At 41.1% G+C, this 25,374-nt stretch overlaps 1 protein-coding gene across 4 annotated transcripts in view; it reads left to right on the top strand.

Annotated features, from left to right (window-relative positions):
• Nucleotides 1–25,374, top strand: part of tle2b (TLE family member 2, transcriptional corepressor b) — an 83,852-nt gene that overhangs the window by 15,890 nt on the left and 42,588 nt on the right. For all 4 annotated transcript variants that reach the window (XM_080472852.1, XM_080472855.1, XM_080472853.1 and 1 more), the window contains one exon: nt 18,972–19,016. In XM_080472852.1, coding sequence (XP_080328978.1) covers nt 18,972–19,016 — 45 coding nt within the window. The remainder of the gene's footprint in view (nt 1–18,971; nt 19,017–25,374) is intronic.

Genomic DNA, 25,374 nt, shown 5'->3' with positions numbered 1-25,374 from the left:
TATACTTTGGTGTGGAGTAACAAGTAAACACATTTATATTCCCTTATATAGGATTACCGAGTCATAAAATACTTGTGTCCTACTTTATGACAAATAGTCTATTTATATTTTGTTACTTCATACCACAGCAAATTACTCAACCAAAGACATTCCTTAAAGGAGACATATCATGCTTTTAAATCCTTCCTTTTTACATATAAATCATACAGTTGTGGTCTATACAACGCGAAACTGCAATGCTTGGGTCTGAATTCCTCATTATTATAGCTCCACAGGCCCCTTTTCAACCCCTTTTCTGATGTGCTTCTGAGAGCAACTCGTTTTGGGGCGGTCTCTTCAAATGCAAATGAGACACTTCATACCCCGCCTCCTCTCCAGGTTGCAGAGGTGACACTCGGTTCAACGTCACACTGTTCGGCCATCTTTGTAGTTTGATAGAACAGATACAATTATCTAGCGGCGCAGAAACTTTATATTCACACATTATTTACAAAATGTCAACAACGGAAGATTTGTCCATCCAGCCATACATGTTGGAGCCAGAGTCGGACCCGGCGGAGCGAGATGAAAATGACGATGATGCACCTACAGAACAACGTCTTCATATGGATGTAACGCAATGGTGTGTTACTATATTTACACTAACTTCTCCATCCATGCCCACTACTACAATACTGCCTGTATTACAACGACTATTTAACACAGAAGTTACATTATAATCTAAAACGAGCACACAGCGCTAACATATGAAGACGGTGCAACTGCTAATGCTAACAAAACAATGACAGGGACGTCTTATCATCACACTTTTTAGCGTTATATACAGCTTACCGAAGTGCTCTGTTCGTCGTCTCCATAGATAGAAGGAACTGACCGCTCAATCAGACCAAGTCTTTCGGCAAATCCTTCTTTATACTGGCGGAGGTTGTTGAAGCAGTCGTCCTTAAAGTGATTCGCGCACACAAAAATGACCTTACCCACAGATGTGGGTACATTTCTGTGAAAAATAAAACTCAACCAGGCACTTCGAAAAGGTTCTGATGCTGGGAGACGGTGTAACGAAGCTTGTGGGTTACTACATCCAACAACCGAACATTTCGACTTATCCTCTCGTAACTTCGGTTGGACTACAAAATCGCAGCGAGAAACAAAAATGGCGGATTGCTCGAAATGTCGATGTCCTAATTTGGCAGTTCCGCTGAGAATACTGTGACGTCATTGTTCAAAAAACGTAATTGAGAATAGAAAAATCGAAACCGATCGCAAAATATGACCAAAACAGAATATAAAGATATCAACGGAGCACCTGAAGAGACTACTTTGAACTTTTCTGTACTTCTAAACACTCTAAATATACAACAAAATGCATTTAAGGGCTAAAAAAGTGGATTTAGCATGATATGTCCCCTTTAAGACTACCTAGCAACTCATGCACATACCCAATACTTCGAAGATTGAAAATCATCACAGTGTTCTTATTTCATTATAAAATGGCTTTTCTGTGTGTCTCACTGTTAAATAAAAATGAAAGAAGATATATGAGCACATAAATGTGGTAGAGTAAAGGACACACACGTCGAGAAAACAGACTTCCAAAAAAAACAACCACTTCTTTATTATTAGACTTTCTTCCTTTTAGCTGTGGTTTTACAGAATCACCGCGTAGAGCAAACAGCGCAGACAAATATCCACCATCTCCTTTGCAGAGTCTCTCCACCCGTTCTGCTGCGATAGGAGTGGTGGCGTGCCAGCCTGGATGCATAGCTGTGTCTTTGCCTGGTCCAGGGCAACGGGTGACATTAATCAGATTTTGTGCATAATAAATGTCACAGCCTTTGTGACCACTGTACCAGTGGTAAGTCAGGCATGGGGAGAAATAGCACTCGGTATCCTCTGCTGTACAATGAGGCTCAACACGAGGTGAAAACCGTTCCCTGTGGCAGGAGGTCAGGGAGCTGCAGATGCTCCTGACATATCTATATAGGTTAGCATGGCAGTCGTTTATCACCTCAGGCTATAGTATTTGAACAAGAGCTCACTGTGCTGTAGTGGATGGCTCACACAGTGTTATGCTGCTTTATAGGCATGACTGAGAAACGAGAGGGAGGAAAGGAGGGAGAGAAAATGAGAGAGGAGGGAAAGAGAGAAAGAGAGGCTCAAAAGGAAAGATAGCTTGAGAGAAAAAAAAAGGGCTCAGAGTGTGTCAGACAGAAAAAAAAACATGGAGATGCTGAGGGACGGAGGGAGGGATACAAAGGGAGGCAGAGATAAAGAGAATAAAAGAGGAGAGCGAGTGAGAGAGAGAGAGAGAGAGAGAGAGAGAGAGCTGCTGAAAAAGAATGAAGTGGAAGAAATAAAAAGGAGGCACACTAGAAGGGCAGAACTGCAGGGAGGAGGGATGGAGAGTGAAAAAAAGATGCTGTGAAGGTGAGAGAGGGAAGAAGAAAGAATGAGACAGAGAGAGAGGGATACAGAGAGGGATGGAGAAAAAGAGAGAGAGACAATATGCAATACAGAGTGGAGGAGAAGGAGATCGTGTTATATTTGTGTGTGTGGGGGTGTGTGAAATGAAAGAGAGAGAGAGTCACTGAGAGAGAGAGAGAGAGAGAGAGAGAGAGAGAGAGAGAGAGAGAGAGAGAGAGAGAGAGAGAGAGGTGCACGCACAGACACGTAAATAATGTGAAGCAACAACGGACTCACTGCGCCCACAGAGGAGATAACCCAGAAGGCTATATTTAGCTTGTTAGGCCTGTCATCCACACTGAGGCCTGTTTCCACAGGCTGGGGCTCTGCTCACCATGCTGCACTGCTCCTGCCTTTACTATTCATCACTTTTAAGCTCTTTAAATACTCGGGTGAGGGGTTGGAAAGCAGGAAGATGGCAATACAGGCTTACGCACAGGGAATGCGCGTGTTTTCTTTTGTTGTTGTGTGCGTATGTTTGGAAAGTTCAGATACCCAACATGGCCCCGCAGTTAAGAAACATGCATTTTGTGTGTAATATGGCGTTTTCTTCACCGGCAGACAGACTGCAGAGGCAGGAGTTCTAGGTGGTTCAGTGGATCAACCAAACACTGCTCTTTATGTCAGGAGGGAGTGACTGTCTTTCTCATTTAACTTTAATTGTTTGTTGTGTTAGTGTGGCATTAAAAATATAGTCATACACTATATGTTGCCCTGCAGGGCAATTACAACTGATATATTTTGCTGTTTTCTCTCAGAGGACGTGTTGCCATTTAAGACTTTTTATCCAGCATGGCGCTTGTATCCATCACAAATCAGGGAACAACTTCTACTTTGTAGAATGTACATCTGCTGAGCCACCAGGACAGCTGAGGTGAAGTCCAGTTTTTGACTTTTTCAGTTTTGTTCTTAGCCACAAGCAAATGAGTACACAGTAGCACAGTGACATTTTCACTTCACCCACCTTGACGGAGCAGAAGGGCAGCCTCTGCAGTCGCCATGGAGCATTTGGGGGTTTAGGGTTCACAGTGGGGATGACGAGGGTGGGGACAGGTGCCGCCTTTTCTCCACCGAAATGAATTGCTGATCCATGAGTTCAGACCAATGACCTTTCATTCACAAGCCCAATTCCATATTCTTTATGGCATCGATGCATACTATATCAACTTTATTTATATTCACTCATATGTTTAACAAGGAAGTAGTGTGGTGGCACTTTTCATGATATCAATCATAGACATATAAGACACCAAACCACAAGTGTCTCCCAATGGAGGTCGAGCACCTGAGCAGTCATACTTGTGTCACAATGTTTTACACTCACATACTGTTAGTGTGTGTGAATGTACAACTGAATGTGAGTGATCATTTAAAGAGTGATGAGACTGCCGGAGCAGGGAAAATACTCCATATAAGTGATAACTAGATTTGGGTCATAGTGCTAAAAAGAGTATTTGTATGTTAATAACTTTAATTCAGAGCCATTTATGTTTTTTGTTTTTGTTTTTGTCAGGTTCTTTCTATTTGAGTGAGCCAGACGGAAAGTGACACAAAGTGAAAAGCTGAAGTTTGCCTGTAGATCCACTGATATTGTTTTTGGTTTGATTTTCTTAAAGCAATGCATGAATGCATGAATGCATGAATGAATGAATGAATGAATGAATGAATGAATGAATGAATGAATGCATGAATGGATAAATGAATGAATTAATGGATCAATCAATCAATCAACCAATCAACCAATCAATCAATCAATCTTTTTTCCAAATATGCAAACAGAAAAAGAAAGAAAGTGATCATGTTTTAACAGAAGGGGGAAGTCTCACTCTCTTAGCTAATGTCTCCATATGGTGCAAAACATTTGGTGAGTTTGTTTTTCATCACATTTATCACTTGGGTTCCTTTTAGACATCTCACACTTAAGGGACATGATGCCACAACTTTCTCAAATTGCTCTTGTTTGTGGAGTGTTGCTGCAGCCTATAGTATACTATAGCAGACCCTCCCTCTGTAGCTTTCTGGATGGAATATATGTTTCTACTAGCCTGGTCCATTATTTTATGTTTTTCAATGTGTTTAGATACATTAGCAATGTGCAACTTCAGTGGTAGGTACACGCACGCACGCACGCACGCACGCACGCACGCACGCGCACACACACACACACACACACACACACACACACACACACACACACACACACACACACACACACACACACACACACACACACACACACACACACACACACACACACACCCACACACAGAGTTTCTGTGGGCGTCTTGCGCTTTTCCGGCTGTTGTATTTATAATTCATGGCTCTCAGATTTCACTGCACTCCTGGAATTCCACTGTGTATTTTTAAGCAAGGTTGCATTGTAGCCCTGGTTAATCAGGGGGCGTAGACATGTCGGTCACATGCTTACACAGAGTGCATGCAAGCCTCCCGCCTGGAGAGCTGTGTTCACCCCAGCTGGACCGAGGTTGAATTTTGCAACGAGCATGAGGCTCAGTGGAATGTGAAATAAGGGGAGAGATAAGGCTGTTGTGCTGCTTTATAAAAAAAAACCCTGAAGTCGCATTTTCAAAAAAGAAATACAAACAGGCCTTTGTGTTAATCGTCTCTCCTCTCTTCCTTCTACCCTGATGGAGCTGACTTTTCTAATTTATCCATGTCTAAAACATCTTTGATGATGGCCTCATGACAGAAGGGTTTACAGTCAATTATGTGTTCTCAGACAGCTTCTGCCCTGGTTTTGTCCTACTTCCCTTTCTTTCTAGGAGTTAATGTCTTTTTTCCAGGGATGCGACTGTTCTGCTGCTCTCCACTCATTCCTTTCTGTCAAACACAAGCCAGAACTCTTGGAGGGGGTGGACTGCCCGGCCCCTTTAATATCGAGTGTAAAAAAAGACATGTCTACTGGAGGGTGACAGCTCACAGTTGGGAGTCACATTAGGTGGCCTCTCCATCTTTGTGTTGCTGTGTGTGTGTGTGTGTGTGTGTGTGTGTGTGTGTGTGTGTGTGTGTGTGTGTGTGTGTGTGTGTGTGTGTGTGTGTGTGTGTGTGTGTGTGTGTGTGTGTGTGTGTGTGTGTGTGTGTGTGTGTGTGTGTGTGTGTGCATGCGCGCTGTTTAAGTGCAGGACAGAGGAGCAGCAGGGGTCCAGCATTAATGAACAACCACACTCCTCACAAAAGGCAAAATGTTGTCGCATCAAATCCCATGATACAAAATAACAGTGAGAAGAAACGTGATGCTAAATTACACGTTTTAGAATCATATTTTCCGTCCTGTGCAGACGCGTCGTGAGCAATAAAGCTATCATCAGTTTGAAATTTTAACCATTCAATTATGGATCAAATGTAATCATATTTTAATATTTTTAATGACTCCACCACAGTCACACAAATACCGAAACTATCCAAGAACGAATAAAGTTTCCCAGAAAGTTCCTAAAGAGAACTCTGGTCCGCATCAAACCAGGGAATGTGAACGCGCGGTTAACCCCTGGCCAATCACATAGCCAACTAAAGTCACATCAATCTCATTTGTAACAGTTTTTCTTGTTTCTTAACATTTTTTTGTCACTCGTCTTTTTCATCATCTTTTTCGTCTTTTCCAAAAGTTATCTCGGTGGTTGTGCAAACTAAAGAGCAACCTGACTTTTGTTTTTGGTGTCAAAAAAACCCCAGTTAGTTATTTAACACACACAAGTGTTTGCTTTTGAAAGGCGTTTCTGAAACAGAGTATATTTGGTGTCTTGCGAGACACTGTGCACTGTTCAAATCTGGGTCTGACATTTTTCTTCTTGTGTGTTGAGATTCAATAAGTGTCCAACATAATTTTTTGGTGTACTGGTTTTCTTTTACCCAAAAGCACATGTATAAATTGTTTGGGGCAATAAATTGTCCGTGGAACGGAAGACAGCCGGCCATGGGCTGATTGGAGTAGCAAATGATGTCACGTCACTGTATGTGAAGATTGGACATTGGTTAGATTTTTGTGTGTCTTTATTTATGCTTAGTTAATATCATGACATGTGCATTAGAATCGTAGAGTCAGTGTTTTTGTGTCTTGTCGAGCGTGCGGCCATTTGTTAGAATTCTGTCAGAATGTGTGTGTTCGAGGTATCTCCGTTTGTGAGAGCGTGTGTGTGTGTCCTCAGGCAAGGATGAAGTGTGTGCGTGTGTGTGTGTGTGTGTGTGTGTGTGTGTGTGTGTGTGTGTGTGTGTGTGTGTGTGTGTGTGTGTGTGTGTGTGTGTGTGTGTCTGTGTGGATTAATGCAGTGCTCTCAGCCTCTTACTCCACTCGCAGCTCATCTGTCTGATTCAGCCTGACACACTGTGTTCTCTTCAGCAACATTACAGTCACAGACTGCTTAGGAAAGGGGGCGGAGGGGGGGAGAAGGAGAGAAGAAGGAAAAAGTGGAAACTAGAAGTAATAAGGGATGTGAAGGCAGTGAAGGGGACAGTGAGATAGCGAGAGAGGGAAAAAAAGATGAACAAATAATAAAGAGACAGGGCACAAGGGCATTGATAAAAGAGAGAGAGCAGAATAAAGTAAAAAAAAAAGAAAAAAGAAGAAGAAACGAACAAGGACACCAACAAAGAGGGAAAAGAAAAAAAGATGAAATAGAGCAAAGACAAAAAGGGCACACTTTCATACATGAATATGATAGCACCAAGAGGTGGAGAAGTGGGCAGATGAAGAAAAATGACAAGAATGAAAATTAGAAGTTGAAATGAAACTGATGTGAGATAGTGGGAAGTGACAGGGCACAATTTGAACAAGGATTGCTTCTTGCTAAGCTAAATGTTGCTCTGCCATCAGTTGGTTGGAGTTGTCCAGGGGATTTAAGCAAGGCCAGATGTAAGGAAGGATTGAGTCTGTTTTAAGAGCCTTAAACCTGTCTGGACTGTCTGGAGCAGAAAGAATAAACAGGGCGGGGGGGGGGGGGGGGGGGGGGTGTTCATAAAGATGAGCTGAGTCTTCATCAATGAATCTACTGCACATGTGTGTTTGGAAACGCCAAGTTCAAGGTCGGTTCTGTCTGACTGTTGTTCTCTCCTGATGAAACAGGCTGCAAGAGAAGCTTCGTGAGATAGTGTCTGCAATAACTGATTTAGTCATCACCCACTGACAGGACACAGTGGAGAAGTCAGAGCTCACTACCTCACCTCTGATGTGGGTTAGCGAAGTGTGCTAATAAATGTTTTAACATTGGTGGTGTGTGTGTGTGTGTGTGTGTGTGTGTGTGTGTGTGTGTGTGTGTGTGTGTGTGTGTGTGTGTGTGTGTGTGTGTGTGTGGGCGGCTAGATGAAAGAGACAAGCTCACCCAAGAGACATCAATGAACAATGCCTTTGTTAAAGCTTTTACACACACACACACACACACACACACACACACACACACACACACACACACACACACACACACACACACACACACACACACACACACACACACACACACACACACACACACACACACACACACACACAAATATGACATGCTGGAGTAAACACATGCACACATGTAAGCTGCATACACGTACACACCTCGTACGAATACAAACATGGCCCCACACACACACACACACACACACACACACACACACACACACACACACACACACACACACACGTCCCATTTAGATAAATCACCTTGGATTAGACCCACTTCCTAAAGCTCATTTTAAAGTCTGCCAGTGTTTTTTTGCAGAATGCATAGAGGAGAGAGAGAGAGAGAGAGAGAGAGAGAGAGAGAGAGAGAGAGAGAGAGAGAGAGAGAGAGAGAGAGAGAGAGAGAGAGAGAGAAGAGAGAGAGAGAGGCGAGAGAGAGAGAGAGAGAGAGAGGGCACAGCCTCGTCACTCTACCCTGGCACCATCATCTGACACTCTCTCAACACCACAGGGGAAGAGGGAGGGAGGGAGGGAGGGAGGGAATTAAAGAGCAAATACTCCCTGAAGAATGAAGGAGGGAAACACAAGGATGAGGGAAGAATGAGAGAGAGAGAAGGGAGCTTGCTGAGAGAGATGCTGGAATGCTTTTTGTCTGTTTTGCCCCGATGATGACAGTGCGGTGTGTGTATGTTATTAGCTGCAGATAGACGATAGATAAGAAGTATGTACGGACGAGTAGAACGTTACGTTGCAATCAGATAAACAAGAATTACGCTGAAACCTCATTTATCTAAAGTAACCCGGCTGCTGAACTGAAGAACAAGCCAAAATGCAAGCATAGAGTGTGGACATGATAATGGCAGTGAGTGAGATGGAAACTCACAATGTATATGCATGGGATTTCATATTTTAGATGAAAGCAATTCAAAGCTCCAGAGATTTCACTCTTTTTGATTACATAACAGCTTTCCTTGCAAATAGACAAATAGAACCGCCGCATATAAATCTTGTGGAAGTTTGCAATCATTCAGGTTTGACAATGAACTGAATTTTCTTTTGTGTTAAAACTTGCAGAAAACATGTGAAATTGAAACTAAAGACAAGTACAATCTCTGGCTTTACTCTTGTTTTGTTCAATGATGCATGATAAAATATTATTTATTAATGCTAACTTAATTTCTTTCGGTCCATACACAACCTGCTACAAGTTTCGAACCACAGTTCAGTATTTGTTGTTGCATACTTGTTGATATGATTCCTCTCCATCTTGTGAACACTAATATGTAATTTTCTAGATTGAAATTAATATTTGTGGAGGTTTTAAATAAAACTGTTGCGACATAATTTGATACTGTAACAATTCCAAAGAAAGTAGATTATTTAACATTCCTCTGTCCACATTTGGGGGTTCATTCCTTTTCACAGTTTATTTTATATTTTTCTGATAATGAAGTGAAAAGCAGTTTCTATGTTAAAAAAAAGAAAAGAAAAAAAAAGAAACGTCACATGGTACAGGGATTTACACTGTCTACAACCATCTGAGATTACTGGTACTGAAATCTGTGAAAATAGGATAAATAGGCATTGATAACCCAGTTAAACCAATTCCTCAGGGTCCTAAGGTCAGACTTCTGTAACTATGCTTCGAAGATAAACTATAAGGCAGCAGGCACACACACACACACACACACACACACACACACACACACACACACACACACACACACACACACACACACACACACACACACACACACACACACACACACACACACACACACGCTCACACACTGTCCTCTTTCTCTAATGTTTTTCTACTCTCTGGGTAGACGGTGCTGGGTGTTCTTGGTAAGCGACGTCAGCCTGTTGGCTTAATGCCTCTCTGCCAGGCTTAACACCATGTACACACACACACGCACGCACGCACGCACGCACGCACGCACGCACGCACGCACGCACGCACGCACGCACGCACGCACGCACGCACACACACACACACACACACACGGATCATAGATGTTATGCACAGTACTGAATGAGCCCGTACTGACACAACAGAGGGATTATGTAAGGTTGAACAGTGGGCATCAGGGGCTATAATTGGAGGTTCGGGGAGCAGGCAGTTAAGAGAGGATGAACCTATTAAATAAAAGTGACTACAGACTAAACACATACTGTAGTGCTGCAATTTCAACTCAGCCAACGGAGCTGTTATTAGTCATTGTGCAGCTGTTAGTGTTCCCTGCTGTAGTGCTCTGTGTAGTGCACCTGCTATTCCTGGAAGATGCAACAATTTCACATTTACAATCGCTTTTTTTATGTATTTGGGACTCTAAAACATATTGTTGCTTATAAAAAATGAAATTTTAGTGGCTGGCAGCCTACGATTTGTATTAGACTATTAAGTATGACTTTTTAATCTGTTTTAAGTGTATGTGTCTCCTCAGACCAGAGACACACACAGTGTTGTTGCTACGGATGGCACACACACAGTCACTTCACTGCTGTCTGACCTAAACCAACAGGATAACTGTTTCTACATTTGACTTTCCTGGTCTATGTTTTTCTGCTGTTTTGTGGAAAATCTAGACTAGGCCAAATATTGGTCGGTTGATTGGTTGTACTGTTAAAAAGACTTATTTTTAAATGCAGCACATTTTCACACTGACATCTTATGGCCATTCTCAGCTTGTTACCATATTTTCTTTTTTGTTTTTTTGTTTTTAAATCCTAGCATTTACAGACATTTTATGTCTAAGAATCCATATTTTATCTTCTTCCATCTGAAAGTCTTGATGATTCAGTGAGCTGCACTTAATGTATGCGGCGGCTATGACTCAGTTGATAGCGACGGTTGTGTCTCAATCGAAGGTTTGCTGGTTCAATCTCCCATCTGTCCATTTGTCAAAGTGTGCTTGAGCTGAACCCTACACTGCTCCCAATGGAAGGGCCAAGTACCTTGCATAGCTGCCACCTCCACGAGTGTGAGTCGGTAAATGTGACTAACAGTGTAAAGCACTTTGGGGGCTGCTAAGTCAGTGTTAAGTGCTATAGAAGTAAAATTCATTTAGTATTTTACCATGACGATTCACTTTGGCTGCTCCCTTCCAAGTTTGACACAAGCATCAGGGAGATTCAGGGGTGGTGGGACTTGGTCGCTGACCTTACAGTCACAGGTTTGCTGCTCTAACTTCTAGGCAATAGCAGCATTGTTAATCTACTGTTGGGTTGAATGATGTATTGCTTTGTAATCTGCAACTATAGTCTCTATATTTAGAGCCACAACTCTAAATACACAAAGAAGTTCAACCCTTTATTGTAACACTTTACTTTTCAACCTCCAATTCTGAGGTAATAAGCATCTTTCCATCTTACCATCTTCTGAACCCTCTTTATCCAGAACGTTTGTTTGGGCCCAGAAAATATCCCCGTCAACACATAGGAAGGGTGTACACTAGGTCGGCTGCAGTTCATTCATAGAACAAACACAGTCACACCCAAATACACACAATCACACCCATGATCAACTTGGAGTCAGCGATTAAACTAGAGAATGCATGTAATTCAGATCATAGAATCCAGGAAGGCAGAGAAGCAGTGTGCAAACTACAGTAACTACTGAACTACAAGGAAACAATTGACCTCTATACTATATTTAAATAATACAGGTCGAACAAAATGATATGTAGTGATAACGAATTATGAGAATAATTTTTCAAATTGTTTGACAACATGCTTTATAAGAAAAACATCGCCAGAATTATTTAAGTGACACTTTCCCCTAAAGCAAACACACATCTGAGAGCAACTCTGGTAAAATGTCTTGTTCTAGGATGTAATTTGGACAATTCCATGCCTTCAGTGGAACTCAAACGTTTAACCTGTATGATTCTCTGACCACCCAGCTACCACGACCACAGAGGTTACACTAACTGCTACTGTCTGAAATATGCAGTTACATTCTCTTTCAAGCTGTGTGCTGTAGAAATATAAAATGCTGAGTAAATGGAAAGACATTACGCACTTGGTGATCTCACTACATATTAAACAATTTTATTGTAGCTTTTGTCAAATACTGTAGTTTTATTCCTGGTTGCTCGGAGATCGATAACAGAAGAAAAACCTTAATTACTGTGAAATGCAATGACTGGCACCGTTCAACCAATTAAAGTTAATGAAACACGGTTTTCTAGTGAGTCCGCTCAATTTCAAAATGGAATAGTCAGCATGCAGACACCGCGTTTTATCACATTTTTATTATCTGCTTACAAGCTGCTTGTGTTTCATTGTAGTTGAATTTGGCTATTTTGAAGTATTTGGAATAATTAGCATCCACTTTTGTTGGTATTTACGAGAACGCATTCATAACTGTGTGCACAGTAATCTGTTCCAGTGACGGTCCCAAAGCCCAAAGCAGGATATATCCATCCCCAATGCCTCACAGCTTGCAAGGGTTTATTTTTATCCAGTGCTATTCCCATGTTTTTCCAAACACACCTTTGGGGACTGCAGCCAAAAAGCTACATTTCCCCTTCAACTATTCACAACACAGGTCTCCAGGATGATTCTAACTATTTTGGATATGGCTTTGCATACATTTGATAATGTTTTTTGGAGCATGCACGTAAAGTTTTCTTCAGATGAGTCTCATACAGACCATTCTCTGTGAATCAAGGGGAGGATGCAGCACCATCTCTGTGTAAGTAGAAACTCCATGCTAAATCTCTGAGAGGTCATGATTGGTTTACGGTGACTTTCTGCACAGCAGGGTGTCATAAAACTCTACTTCCATAATTCCCCTTTAAGTACCATTTCTTCTGTAAAAACTGCAAGGTAGAGGTACTTTAGACTTTTGTCTTCTCTTACATCGAAGGCATCAATTACCTTAATTCTCAGCTTCTCTGTCACTTCTTCAGAGGAGCCCATGATTATTGCTTTTCACCGCGCGTTTCAAAGCATCAAAGAATTTGTCAAGCCTAAAATGTTATTGTAATAGCAGTTTAGATTAAAGTTGGCTCTTAGATTTTAATAGCAGTTTTGATGTTAATGAAGCTTTGGGATTTGGTAAGTGACATTCTGGCCGAACCGTTTATTTTTAGTTTCTATCAAAGATCTAGTGTAACATAACATTCAAAATGCTTCATTTCTGATGTCGCTTTGCTGTGGAGGGTTACATTTTTCTAAATATTCGACGCACTACGTATATAATATTGCTGCGGTGTGCTCTCAGGCTTCCATAAAGCTGTAGAGTGAACTGCTTCAGGTTGATAAAGAGTAGGGTGTCGCTGCTGAGGCCAGCTGCTGAGGTGAGCTATTTTATTGTGCAAGGTTGTTTTCAAATACTGGGGCCCTGTATGTTGCGCTCAGGTGTCGGTGTAGTGGAAAGAAAATGTGAGATATTACACAAACACACACACAAAAATGAAAGAAATGATGTGAAGACAGAATGTTAGAGGAGTGAGGGGAGAAAAAACACTGAGAATCATGACAGAGAGGTGGAGTGGCTGATGGAAGCGACGGAGGAGGAATTAATAAAAAGAGACGGACAGAAATTGAGTTAAAAAGATGGGGAGGGCCGAGGAGAGGTGTAATGATGGAGAGGTAAAGAGAGGGGCCGATGAGAGATGAAGAGCGAAGGAGAGAAAGAGGGGAGAACAAAGAGAGATGTCACATGTCTTTCATGTTGAGAAGTGCTGGAGGAAAGGCAGACATGGAAACAAAAAGAGCTACTTAAGTCTGTTTTTGTTTGCGCGCTGTAATGTGTTTGTGTGTTTTCAGGTGTTTGTCTACTTGTGTGTAGTATGGCTACAGTTTTACATAAGAAAGAGATTCCACATATGTTTTTGTGTCCATAAAAATCGGTCTTTTCGTGAGAGAAAATAGAAGAAAGGAGAGCTAAATACACTGTGGAGGTGAGCTCAACGGGGTAAGAGAAGGGAGGAACTATAGATAAAGAGTCAGAACAGAGAAAGAACAAATATATAATGCAAGGGAGTAAAAAAAAGTAAGTCAAGTAAAAAAAAAAAAAAAATGACAATAGAGGGGGGAAAACATGCATCAGACAGAAAGAATACCTAAAAGAAAAAAGATGATTGATAAAAAAAAAAGACTCAAAGTGGAAAAATGATAATAAAAGGAAAGCATTAGGGGCAAAGACAAAAATAACACCGCAAACAAAAAGGGATATGATAGAAAAAAAAATGGTGAAGGAAAGAGGGAAATGTAAAATGAATTGGCAAGGGAGAAGATGTGTTGACAGGAGGTACAAAATGCGCAGTGACGAGTGAGACAGGACAAGGGAGGCCTGGTGTCGGGTTTGGCCACAGCCAGGCACAAAGACAGCTTTAGGTTTTAGGGTTGGGAGGAGGTCATGGTTTGAATGAAGCAAAATCCTCTTTGTAAACGTTCTTATCAAGCCACAACCTTTTTTCAAAGATATTCTACAATGATGCTTAACTCTACATGTTCTGACAAACAAGAAATACAAATTCTTCTTTTGTTTTGATACTGAAATTTCCACAGTTCAAATGAAATCACTCACAACAAATTATTGTAATTTCCAGTTTATAAAACCTGCCAAGGAAAAAAGAACTGGTATGGACGAGTCTAGTAAAGGTCTTGGGTGCTCGCCTTTTCTGATTATAAACTGTCTGCAGTACAATTGCAAGAACAGCATGACCTCATGCACAGTACCAACACTACGATCGATATCTACAAGTCATGCAAACTGTATAAAAACGTCAACAGTCAGTGAAAACATTAAAAGACAGTTTAAGTCATACTATTTGCAGCTATCTTGAAAGTGAAACTCTAAGTCTTCAAACCTCAATGGGGTGGAAAGCAGCATCATTTACACAACACCAGATGTCTCTGCGAGTAAATGGTCTGATATTAAATCTGTTTCCTTCACTTGTAATCTGCCGTTTAATTCATATTTCTTCTGTTTTCACCAAAATGATAAATGCATATTCTGGGGTGTATTTAATTTAAATAGTGACTATGGCATACATAAGTAATACAGCTTAAAATTAGAAATCACATATTTCTTTTTCAGTGTCATTGTGGTGACAGACGAGAATCAACACAACAGATCATTGGACTGGTATTCGAACCCCGGTACGCCGCACTTAAGGTCAAAACTTAGGTTCATGCACCGTCTCGTTTGTCTTTTTTGGCTGTCATAGCTGATCGGCATTTTTGATTTGATACAGGTGTATGCTCTTCCTGACACAACCTGAACAGTAGGGGGTTAAAGGGACTTGGTCAAGGACTCACAAGTGGATCCTATTGGGACTCAAACCAGCAAACGTCTAGTCACAGGCTTGCTTCCCTTACCACTAAACACACAGGTTGTCACAGCCTGAGGGGTAAACTACTGATACTGCAATGAAACTGTATGGAGCTTCTTCACAACCTCAATCCTCAGTTTTATTTGATTTACTTTTTCTTTCTTTTTTTTTTTTCAGTTTTTGTCTGTTTAATACTTTTATATTTGACACCATCAACAATATGACTTGGTATTGCTATGCTTAATTTTGTTCATGACAATTAATTGAATTCGAGGTCAGATGGATAGGTACATGCATGGGCAGAGACAGAGAGACAAAGATAGCAAGTGAGTAAAATGAGACAGGAAATAGAAAAATAGACTGAAATGGAGAGCGAAAGAACATCTGACAGCTAGAAAAAAAGAGGGAAGGGAATAACGAGAGGGAAAGGCAAGGGGAGGGAGAGAAAGAAAAGAAAATGGACTGATAGCCCCTGAAAGATAGAGATCGGAGTGAAAGGGATGGACTGAATGAGGCGGGGAGTAAATGGAGAGAAGAGAGCGATGGAGTGAAAATGAGCGAGAGAATACAGCGAGAGAGAGAGCCAGCCACGTCTCACTCTCATCAGTCAGAGCGTTGCTCATCCAGCAGCAGAGGATGCCTTTGTCACCATGACGGATCCTCGCTGTCTGCGTGCTGCACGCCGCCAACCCCGTTAACAGAACATTACTGATGTACACACGGCGAGACGCTCATATTTAGGAAGGGCACGTGTGCCGAAGGTGCTCGCATGTGGCATTTAGCAAACCCGCACACAGGTACGTTGATTGTTTTTGGTGTCAGACATTACAAGGGAACACAAAAACACACATTTAGGTAGCGAGATTGACTTCGATCTGTCGTGTTCTTGGCCTTTTACAGCTGTTCACATGCGACATGGATATATCGTCAGCATTAGAGGTACGACTAATGACTATTTCTATACCAATCAGTGAGCGGATTATTTTGCTGATTAATTGGTGAATCGCTTCGTTGTATCAAATGGAGTAAGACAATTAACCAAGAGTATCCTCATCCTAAAGCTACCTTATGAAGAGACGGCTAAATGTTTTTGGACTATTTATAACACAGTTCATTCATTTTATGCCCAACGAGAGCAACAACGCCTCCAAAAACTCATGCTTGATATTTATTGAGATTTTACAATTATTTTGTCCATAATTTGGTTTGTGACGTTAATTTCATCGATGTGGATCGAAGTTCGACCGCATGATGCATTTATGCGCAGCGGGAAAAAGATGTGGATGTGCTCCAGCTTTTATCATCTTTGGTGGGATTCCTGACATTGTTCAGAATCAGTATCAGGCTGTTTGTGGTCACACTATCGTGACATTGGCTGTCTGCAAACCTTTCTCACTTTACAAAAGATTTTAAGCCACGATCAAAGATAATGCCCCTATTTTTTTTTTTTATCTTCCACATGCCCAAGATTGTACAGTGTGTTATCACCTTTAGTTGATGAGGGCATTTAGAACACTTTTTTTTTTTTTTTTCTTTTGAATTGGTATTTTTTTACAGCTTCATGGATAATTACAAAACAGTATTAGTGAAACGTGAAATTACAATTGTTACAACGCTCTTGCTCATAGTAAAAGTGGAAGTGATTATGAATTTGAACAGTCAGCAAGAAAATGAATATTCTACTGATGCATTAGAAAACTGGCTGAGGTGAAATTGAAATTTATAACCACAATTCCTCTGAGTATTTCTCCATAAACAATATGCTTAACTGTGTGACATATTTCTGACAAGTGTCATATTAGTACTCGGGGGAAAAAAATGCAATAAACCCACACACAAATTCACCATAATCAGTTTTATTGTTTAATATGTCAAAATCAAGAACAATTCTATTTCAAATATTCAGAGGCCTATTAATTTGTAGATCACGCTTTCTTAAAGTGTGCTTTTTGTTGCCACGAGTGAGATAATTGAATTGTTATATTCCATCCATCCATCCATCCATCCATCCATCCATCCATCCATCCATCCATCCATCCATCCATCCATCCATCCATCCATCCATCCATCCATCCAGCCATCCATCCATCCATCCATCCATCCAGCCATCCATCCATCCATCCATCCATCCATCCATCCATCCATCCAGCCATCCATCCAGCCAGCCAGCCAGCCAGCCATCTGGCCCATGCTAAAGTTAACTTTCACACACAATCATCTATAGAAACATTCAGTCTTGATCGAGAAACAACTGCTCACCTCACAAGCACGTTTAGAATTACATTGTGTCGAAGAAAATCCAGACGAGGCACAGGGTGAACATGCAAACTTCACAGAGAGAGTCAGACCCCTGCCTTCTCCATGTAAGGCCAAAGTGCAAACGCTGTGCAGGCATATTGTCGGCAGGACCATGTGACTCTTTCTGTCATGCCATTGTTAAGCTGTCACAGTTCAAGTATAGTGTATTCTGTATCAGATTCTTTCTAAGCGGTGTAACAAAAATGTGAGTTGTCAAGGTATTCACCGAGTAGCCAGAATCACTGTGTTACCTCAGAATATATAACACCTGGTGTCCTGATATAATATAAAACTTTAAGCTGAGAGTTGCAAAGTGTAGGAAACAGGGTTAATTTCCTTTTCAGAGGAAGCAAACAACGCAATTGATGGTTGTTATACTGAAAGTATCAAGACATTTTTGGGCCAGGTGCAGCAACATAATCACCGCCACGGCTGCAGGCTGCCACATGCTGGTGTCATTACTTCCCACATCCTATCACGGAGAGATTTGCTTCGTTCCCACAACAAGGGCTCCATATCACACCAAGGTTACCCACAAGGCTGGCAAACGTCTTCAACAAGAATCGCCTCTCACGTGCGATACTTTAATGTTTGTGTTTTCTTCTCTTGATATTCTTGAAACTGAATAAGCAAGACGAACTTTGTCGACCTTTCCTTTCGTCTATTCTGGGGGCAGCCCTCAACCATAGACACTTTGTTTCCCACGTCAAGGGAGGCAGCACTGTTTTGTCAGATCTAAATATTTCCTTCTGCCAAGAAGTAGCTTGAGTGTAAGAGCTGATGAATAACAAGAGGAGGGGGAGTGCACAGATTTTTTTCTCTCTCTCTCTCCTAAAAACGTGGTGACAAATAAAAAGACTGTATTTACACCTGGCTCTGATTTGATCACAATGTGAGCTTGCAGATGTGGTTTGGCCAGTGCTGTGACAGTCCAGTTACAATGTGTTTTATGTGCATTTACACCTTGCAATACCATGTGCTTTGACTTAAAATATCAGACACCTTTCATATCGGGTGTGAAAAAAGGTTTTTTGGATGTGCAGTTACAGACACGTGTGCTATATGCACGGGCACACGCAGTACAGTATGGCCACGGCTCTCTGTGTCTCATTATTTTGATATCATGCATAAACACATACACATGCGCACACACAAAGTTTTGCTCATTTGGCAGCCATGCAACGATACAACCAGCCTCACTGTACAAACCCCTGACACACATTCACACACTCATGCTGAGACAGTGATCGCACGGCGCGCACACAGAGTCATAAATCCCTCATTATCTATACACACACTGCTGGTACACTCAGTCACACATATGCTCTCTTTTCCTTCGTCTTCACCCCTCTCTTTATTCCCTCGTTTCTCTCTTTCATTAAAACCTCTGTGATAAACAGCAACATTTGCAGCTATGCTGAGCAACAGATGTTCAATGGGAGATATTGTGTTAGACTGTATGTTGATGTGTGTTGCAGATAAAATCCTAATGAAGTTTCATCTGTCTTTCTCCACAGTACTATGAAATGTCCTATGGTCTCAACATTGAGATGCACAAACAGGTAAGAACAAAAATCATCAGATGTTGCATTTGCGAAGCAGGATATGTTGATGGTATTGTTTTAACACGTGACTCATTTTGTGTGGAAAGCTTCTGAGTTTTCTTGTTGACTTGCACATATGGAAGTAAATACTGTACATACACTATTAATTACCGTCTTGCTGGACAATATATTGATTTCTTGTAATGTTATGTATATTGATATTTCTGTTAACTAATGTGTCAGTTTTATTGATAAATGATTAATATTCATACCCCAGATATTACTGTTCGATAAATTGAACCTATACATTTTTAACCACATAAGAAAGTCACTATGGGATTTACTGTAGGCTTCTTCTTCTACCAGTCACATTGATAACAAAAAGAGCTTCATAAATGCTCTGTGCAGGTGAAATAAAACATTTAAGTCAGAGTCTGACATGCATGTTGAGGATCGTGGATCTTTTATTCAATTCATAGTGCAAGAAAAATACAGAATAATATGTCTTCCAAAACTAAAGTGTTTTTAAATGCACCCCCCCCCCCCCCCAGTACAATCAGTTTTCAAACAAAGTTCCAGTAACAGAAAGATTATTTCAGATTTTCTTTGTATTGCGCTGAATTTATGTTGAGTCATACACTATTGAGAATCAGTTTATTCTGTACCACGATAAAAAAAAAAGAAGCATGAAAATGAGCTGTTAAATTGAGCAAGTGCTTGAATATATTTGCTTTTCATTAAATTACATTATGATACAAAAGCTGTAGTGTTCAGTGGGGCTTTAGGACTTGTCCTCTTTTTATGTAATTGACAGTTTATTAATTGGTCAATAACAGCAAAATGCTTTAAACACCGAGCTATGAATGGCTGATTATATAAGTTTATAATTGTTTATTCCCGAACACTAACTTCTAACTCTGTGGGACTCAAATGGAGTCGTCATATGGCATGAAAAATGAGCTAGAAAAATAGGTAGGGTACATTTTACACAACAAACAAGATCTCTGGTGACTGAACGTTCATTTTTACGTGGTGATATGCTGTGTTTTGTTTTGTTTTGTTATTATGAGGCGAAACCAGCAATAGGGGTCCTCTGTGAGAGAAGAAACAATCACTGATGTGAGAAATGGGGAATGAAAGTACCACTGCTGGGTAGAAATGGTAATCATAGTGAAGGGAAATGAAGATTTTACAGAAGTGACAGTGACTGGGGTTAACTGACATGGATATTGACAGGGATCAGCCATTATCTAAGCATGTGGTAGATTGGATTGGTGCGTCAAATCATCTACCAGCTCTTATACAACAAGATATGAAGCCATGAAGGAAGGTGAGTGTAAATTGTGTAACATTTCCACTTGTCTTTGTCTGTGTTCTCCGAAGAAGACACGAGTCTGATGAGCAGTGTATGCTCTCAGGAGGCAGTGACTGCTTGTCATTTCCCACACTTGCTGCTAATTTGCTGTCTGGGTCACTCTACAGGAATGGAAGAGAGTTAAATTGCAGACAGGCAGACACATGTCGAGACAGACAGACAAACAGCAGCTGTGACGCTCCTTTCACAGCACTGACAGACCTCCATGAAGATACGTACAGAAAGAATTATTATCCAGTGAAATAGCATTTCATATCTGCTGACTCCATCTCTCTGGGTGTACATATACATCTATTTATCTGTCGTGCAAAGAAGACAGGAACAAAGCAGCTCTATTTTGTCACATTTTACAACGAGCTCCTTTAGAAAACGGGCTCATTGTTTGGAACAATCTCTGCAACACCTTCACTCTGCACTCTGCACTTTAATTTCATAATCATGGTGTCATTTAGCTTTCGAGGTAATTATAGTGCAGAGACATCAAACAGTGGGTTTCTGTCCAAACACAGACTGCACTGTACACACTCGCTTCAGACTACTGGTGAAACATTCACCATGCTTAAAGTTGTGCATAAGAAGAATTGGCTTTAAGCAAGGAGGGCGTATTTAATAGACTAGTATAAGCCACATTAAACTCCAGTTCAGGTCCCTTTTTATTTGAATTTCATTGTGTTTAAGAAGCATCTGTCAAATAAATCTTTGGCAATGCATTGGCATTTGCTCTTAATTTGCGATGTTAGAATAAAGCAACAAAGGAATGTTTATTTTTTCTCCTTTTTATGGTAATTTCTGCAGGTGTAGCTTGTCTCTAGAGTTGTACTATGAGTTAGAAATACACTCATGCTTCAGTATCGCATATTTGATGGTATGGAAGGGAAAGCGTCCATTTTTATAAAGTAACAGCTTGAGACTATTGCGTATTAATGATAAAAAAACAATTTTGGAAGTTTTTTACATACAAACACGGGCACCAAGTCTGGTGATTTGCTGAGTTAAATGACCCTCTGAAGGTAAAATTGAGGCTATTAATTACTCTCAACAATAGTGAAGTATTATAACAACCACAATACGTAGCATTTAACACATGCCCACTTGTCAAATGTACCACGCATGAAATCCAGATGAAAATACCCTCATTCTTACACTCACTTACCCAAGTCAGGGTCATGGAGTCAATCCTATCTGACATTTGGTGAAAGGCAGGGTGGGACCTCAACGGGTCACTGGACTGACACAGAGACATGCAACTCTTGCACACCGACAGCAGATGTGGAGACGCCGATCAGCACAACACTCTTCACAAGCTATGAACTCGGTGATGTCGCCTGAGTACCTGGAGGAACCAAAGCAGGCACTGGTAAAAGAGACACACTCCACTCAGAAAGGCTCCACTCCAGATCTGACCCTGGGACTTCCTGTAGCAACAGTACCACAGTACATCGCCTTTTCACCATATTGCATATTTTTCATCATATTGAAGTTTATGCCTTGGCATCAAAGCACGACACAAAGTTGAAACAGAGTGGGCCGCCTGGAGTGTTTTCTGTCTCATATAAGATCTTCACCGTCATCACTTTACTGCTATTATATAATTATATATGAAATATTACATACCAGATGTTGTGTCATGCCACACATAAATGTCATCTGATATCATAAGGCTCCAGATTGCTCTTATGACAAATCATTACTCTGCTACAGCTTGGATGCCTCTTGCATCTGCATTTCAAGTGAAATGGCCACATGTGTGTTTTCCTGTAATCTGAATTTAACAGGAAACACTGGAGCTCCTTCATGTTAAGAATGTTGCTTTGACCATGAAAGAAAGAAAGAAATCGGAGCCATGTGTGTAATAAAAGCTATAGATCATTAGAATAAATGGAATCCTTCCAGCAAACAAACGCGGTGACAAGAAAGTAATAAGAAAGGGAATGACAGCGATATAAAAGAGAAACAACAGTTGAAAAGGATCAAAGGGATTTGAAAAGCTATAATGTTTAACAGTTTTCCAGATGAACCACAGTGCACATGTACTTCACTCTGTTGATATCTGTTAATGTTCAGTGTTTGTAATCTTATACAAAACATTGTGTAACAGCAGTATGCTTTAGTCCGAAGAGAAATGCTACTTTATATATTAATTGTATTGTTATTATTTTTATTTTTATTTAATTTTTTAATGTTAATGGTGGATCTTAATGTCACTGCTTTTCTTTGGATTGTTACGTGTTTAGTGCAGTCCGATTTAACTTTGATAGTGTTAAATGACAAAGTGAAAGTTATACTTTAATCACTGGAAGAGAAACTATTACTCAGCAGGACACGGAAAGAAATAAAAGACGAGGGCGAGAGAGAGAGAGAGAGCGAGAGAGAGCGAGAGAGAGCGAGAGAGAGAGAGAGAGAGAGAGAGAGAGAGAGAGAGAGAGAGAGAGAGAGATTGTTGGCAGGAGAGCTGAACTGTCAGTTCTTGTCGCCAAAAAGAAGAAATGGACTGAGTTCCTGGCTGCACCTCTGAGAGATGTGGGGAGGAAGAAGTGGGGAGAGGAGGGGGGAGGAGGACGACGATAGGTGGCGGATGACAGAGGGAGACCTAGAGAGGGGTGAGCATGGAAAATAGGAAGCGCTGGTGGAGAGAGGAGATAAAGGTATAGATGGCGAGGATGACAGATGGAAAGCAAAGAACTCCAGTCAGGAAAATGAGATTGAAAAAGTGAGGGAGACAGAAATGAAGAAAGAGCAGCGGTGTCATGAACTGGTGACCGAGGCTGCAAGAAGAGCCTGCAGAGGTGCAATATAGGAATGTGTAAAAAGTATGTTTGAGAAGGAGAGGGACAAAAACAACAGCTATGCACAAAATGAGAAGCAAGCGGCGTGCAGAGCAAATAAAGTAGATGAAAGTCAAAGAAGCTCTGTTGACAGAAAAAGACAAAATAAGTTAAGCAGGAGACGGCGTAATAGAATGCAAATAAAGTGAACTGCAATAAAATGACGTGAACCGGCGTTCTCATGTGGATGGCCCCGAAGAATCAGAAGCGAGAGAAAGCGTCGGAAAAATGAGGTATTAGAAGAATCTCCTATAAAAATGAAAGTGGACAAGGACAGAGTAGAGAAGAAGATGTTCCAAAGGCTGAGAGGCTTTAAAAGTGGGAGGGAGAGTGTGAAAGAAATAAGAAGATCATTTAACTATGGAGGACTATAAAGGTATGAGGGCAAGAAAAAGACGTAGTGTGATGGGGAAAAAAGCGATAACTTTACGAAAAAATGTTGCATCGCTAATGTTGTGAAACGTGTGAGATCAGGGATGGAAAAGAGAGATTAATTGAATGGATGAAAGAGGAGAGGGTAAACAGGAAGGATGGAGCCTTAAAAGAGACAGAGAAAGACCTCATAGACAAGACGAGGGGGGAAAAGAGATGAAAACGAGAGCCAAGAAAAGAAGCGCGCAAAAGAGGGGAAAAGAGAGAGAGAGCAGAGAAAATGCAGAAAGAAGGAGACGGAGAGATAGAGAGAGACATCAAGGGAGGGAGAGGAGCTTTGAGCTGCAGCGGGAAATAATGAATCATGAATAGATTTAACAGTATCTGCTCTTATTTCCTCTCCACCTCCTCCTCTTCCTCCCCCCTCCAGCTTCCTCCTAACATCCTGTAGAGATCACTGCTATTGCTTCTCTCCCCTCTCCGTCTCTCTCTCTCACGCTCACTCCGTCATTATCAGTGGCAGAGCCATCTCATGTCTCGACATTAATTGAGCGGTAACAGTCATCTCTTGCTTTCATATACCCTTCCTATCAAACTCTTTTAATGTTCTTTTTTTTTGTTTCTTCTTCTCCCTTTTGACTATTTACATTTGACTCTTTATCTTTAACACACATCTTTCATAATCTCTGACTTGTTTTTGTCTCTGACGGTTGCATCCGAGCGCCATAAGAAAGATATCATTTCTTCTTTCCTTCTTTAAGCTGAATTGACACAGTCACACACACACACACACACACACACACACACACACACACACACACACACACACACACACACACACACACACACACACACACACACACACACACACACACACACACACACACACACACACACACACACACACACACACACACACAAAATCACATTATCTCTCTTGATTCACTTCCATTACCATATCATATACTGTATATAGTAGCTGTATCCCCAGGAGGTGTCTGAGAGGCTATAAGGAGTTTACGTTGCGCTCTGTGGCTGTTCTATATTCATTGATATAACACTTCTTGGGCCTGGGTAGTCATTGCCTGTATCCCCAGCTGTGTGCAGATGCACAGCATGTATATTCACTGGCTTTGTAATTTAGCCTCACGCTGTGGGTTCACAGTTGCAGGCGCACGGCAACTCGCGGATACGATGATGTGCAGTGTGTTGAGTTGTAATGAATGCAGTCCGGCTTTTTTTTTTTTTTTTGTATTGACAATTAATTGTGGATGCAAGTTGGTGAAATTGTAGCCAAGAGTGAAGAGAGCTTGAAGCATTGTTAGACATGTGTACAGCAAGAAACTGCAACTGCCCAAAAGCCTGTGACCATAGTGCAGTTTGTGATATGTGAAAATATTGATGGCAGCAAATGAAGAGACAGAGCCCACGACTGCTTAGCTGTGGGAAGAAGATGACACCGCAGTCCTAAAGAGCGGCCAAGCATCCAGAGCTGTAATCAACATCACATGCATTTTGGGTTTGTGCCAGGAAAACGTCTTCCCGGGTCTGAAAATGTCCACTCGAGCTAACTTTGTGTGAATTGAAACAAATAATGAGAGGAAAGAATAGAATGAAACGAAACGTTGTAGGCTTGAATATGAAGCCACTGGTGACAGGTACACGATGTGCCACAAGCATCTTAATACAAAAAGAACAGAAAAGTTTTTTTTTTTACTGTTCCCTTGTCATCATCTCTCATCAATGAAGCATGTTTTTTCCCCCTTCCTGTGAAGTTTGCGAGCGCATCATGTGAAAAGCAGAC

Source organism: Lipophrys pholis (genome assembly GCF_963383615.2).
Source record: "Lipophrys pholis genome assembly, chromosome: 10".
Lineage (NCBI taxonomy): Eukaryota > Metazoa > Chordata > Actinopteri > Blenniiformes > Blenniidae > Lipophrys > Lipophrys pholis.
Note: the sequence above shows the minus strand (reverse complement) of the source record. Positions and strands in the feature narration are given on the sequence as shown.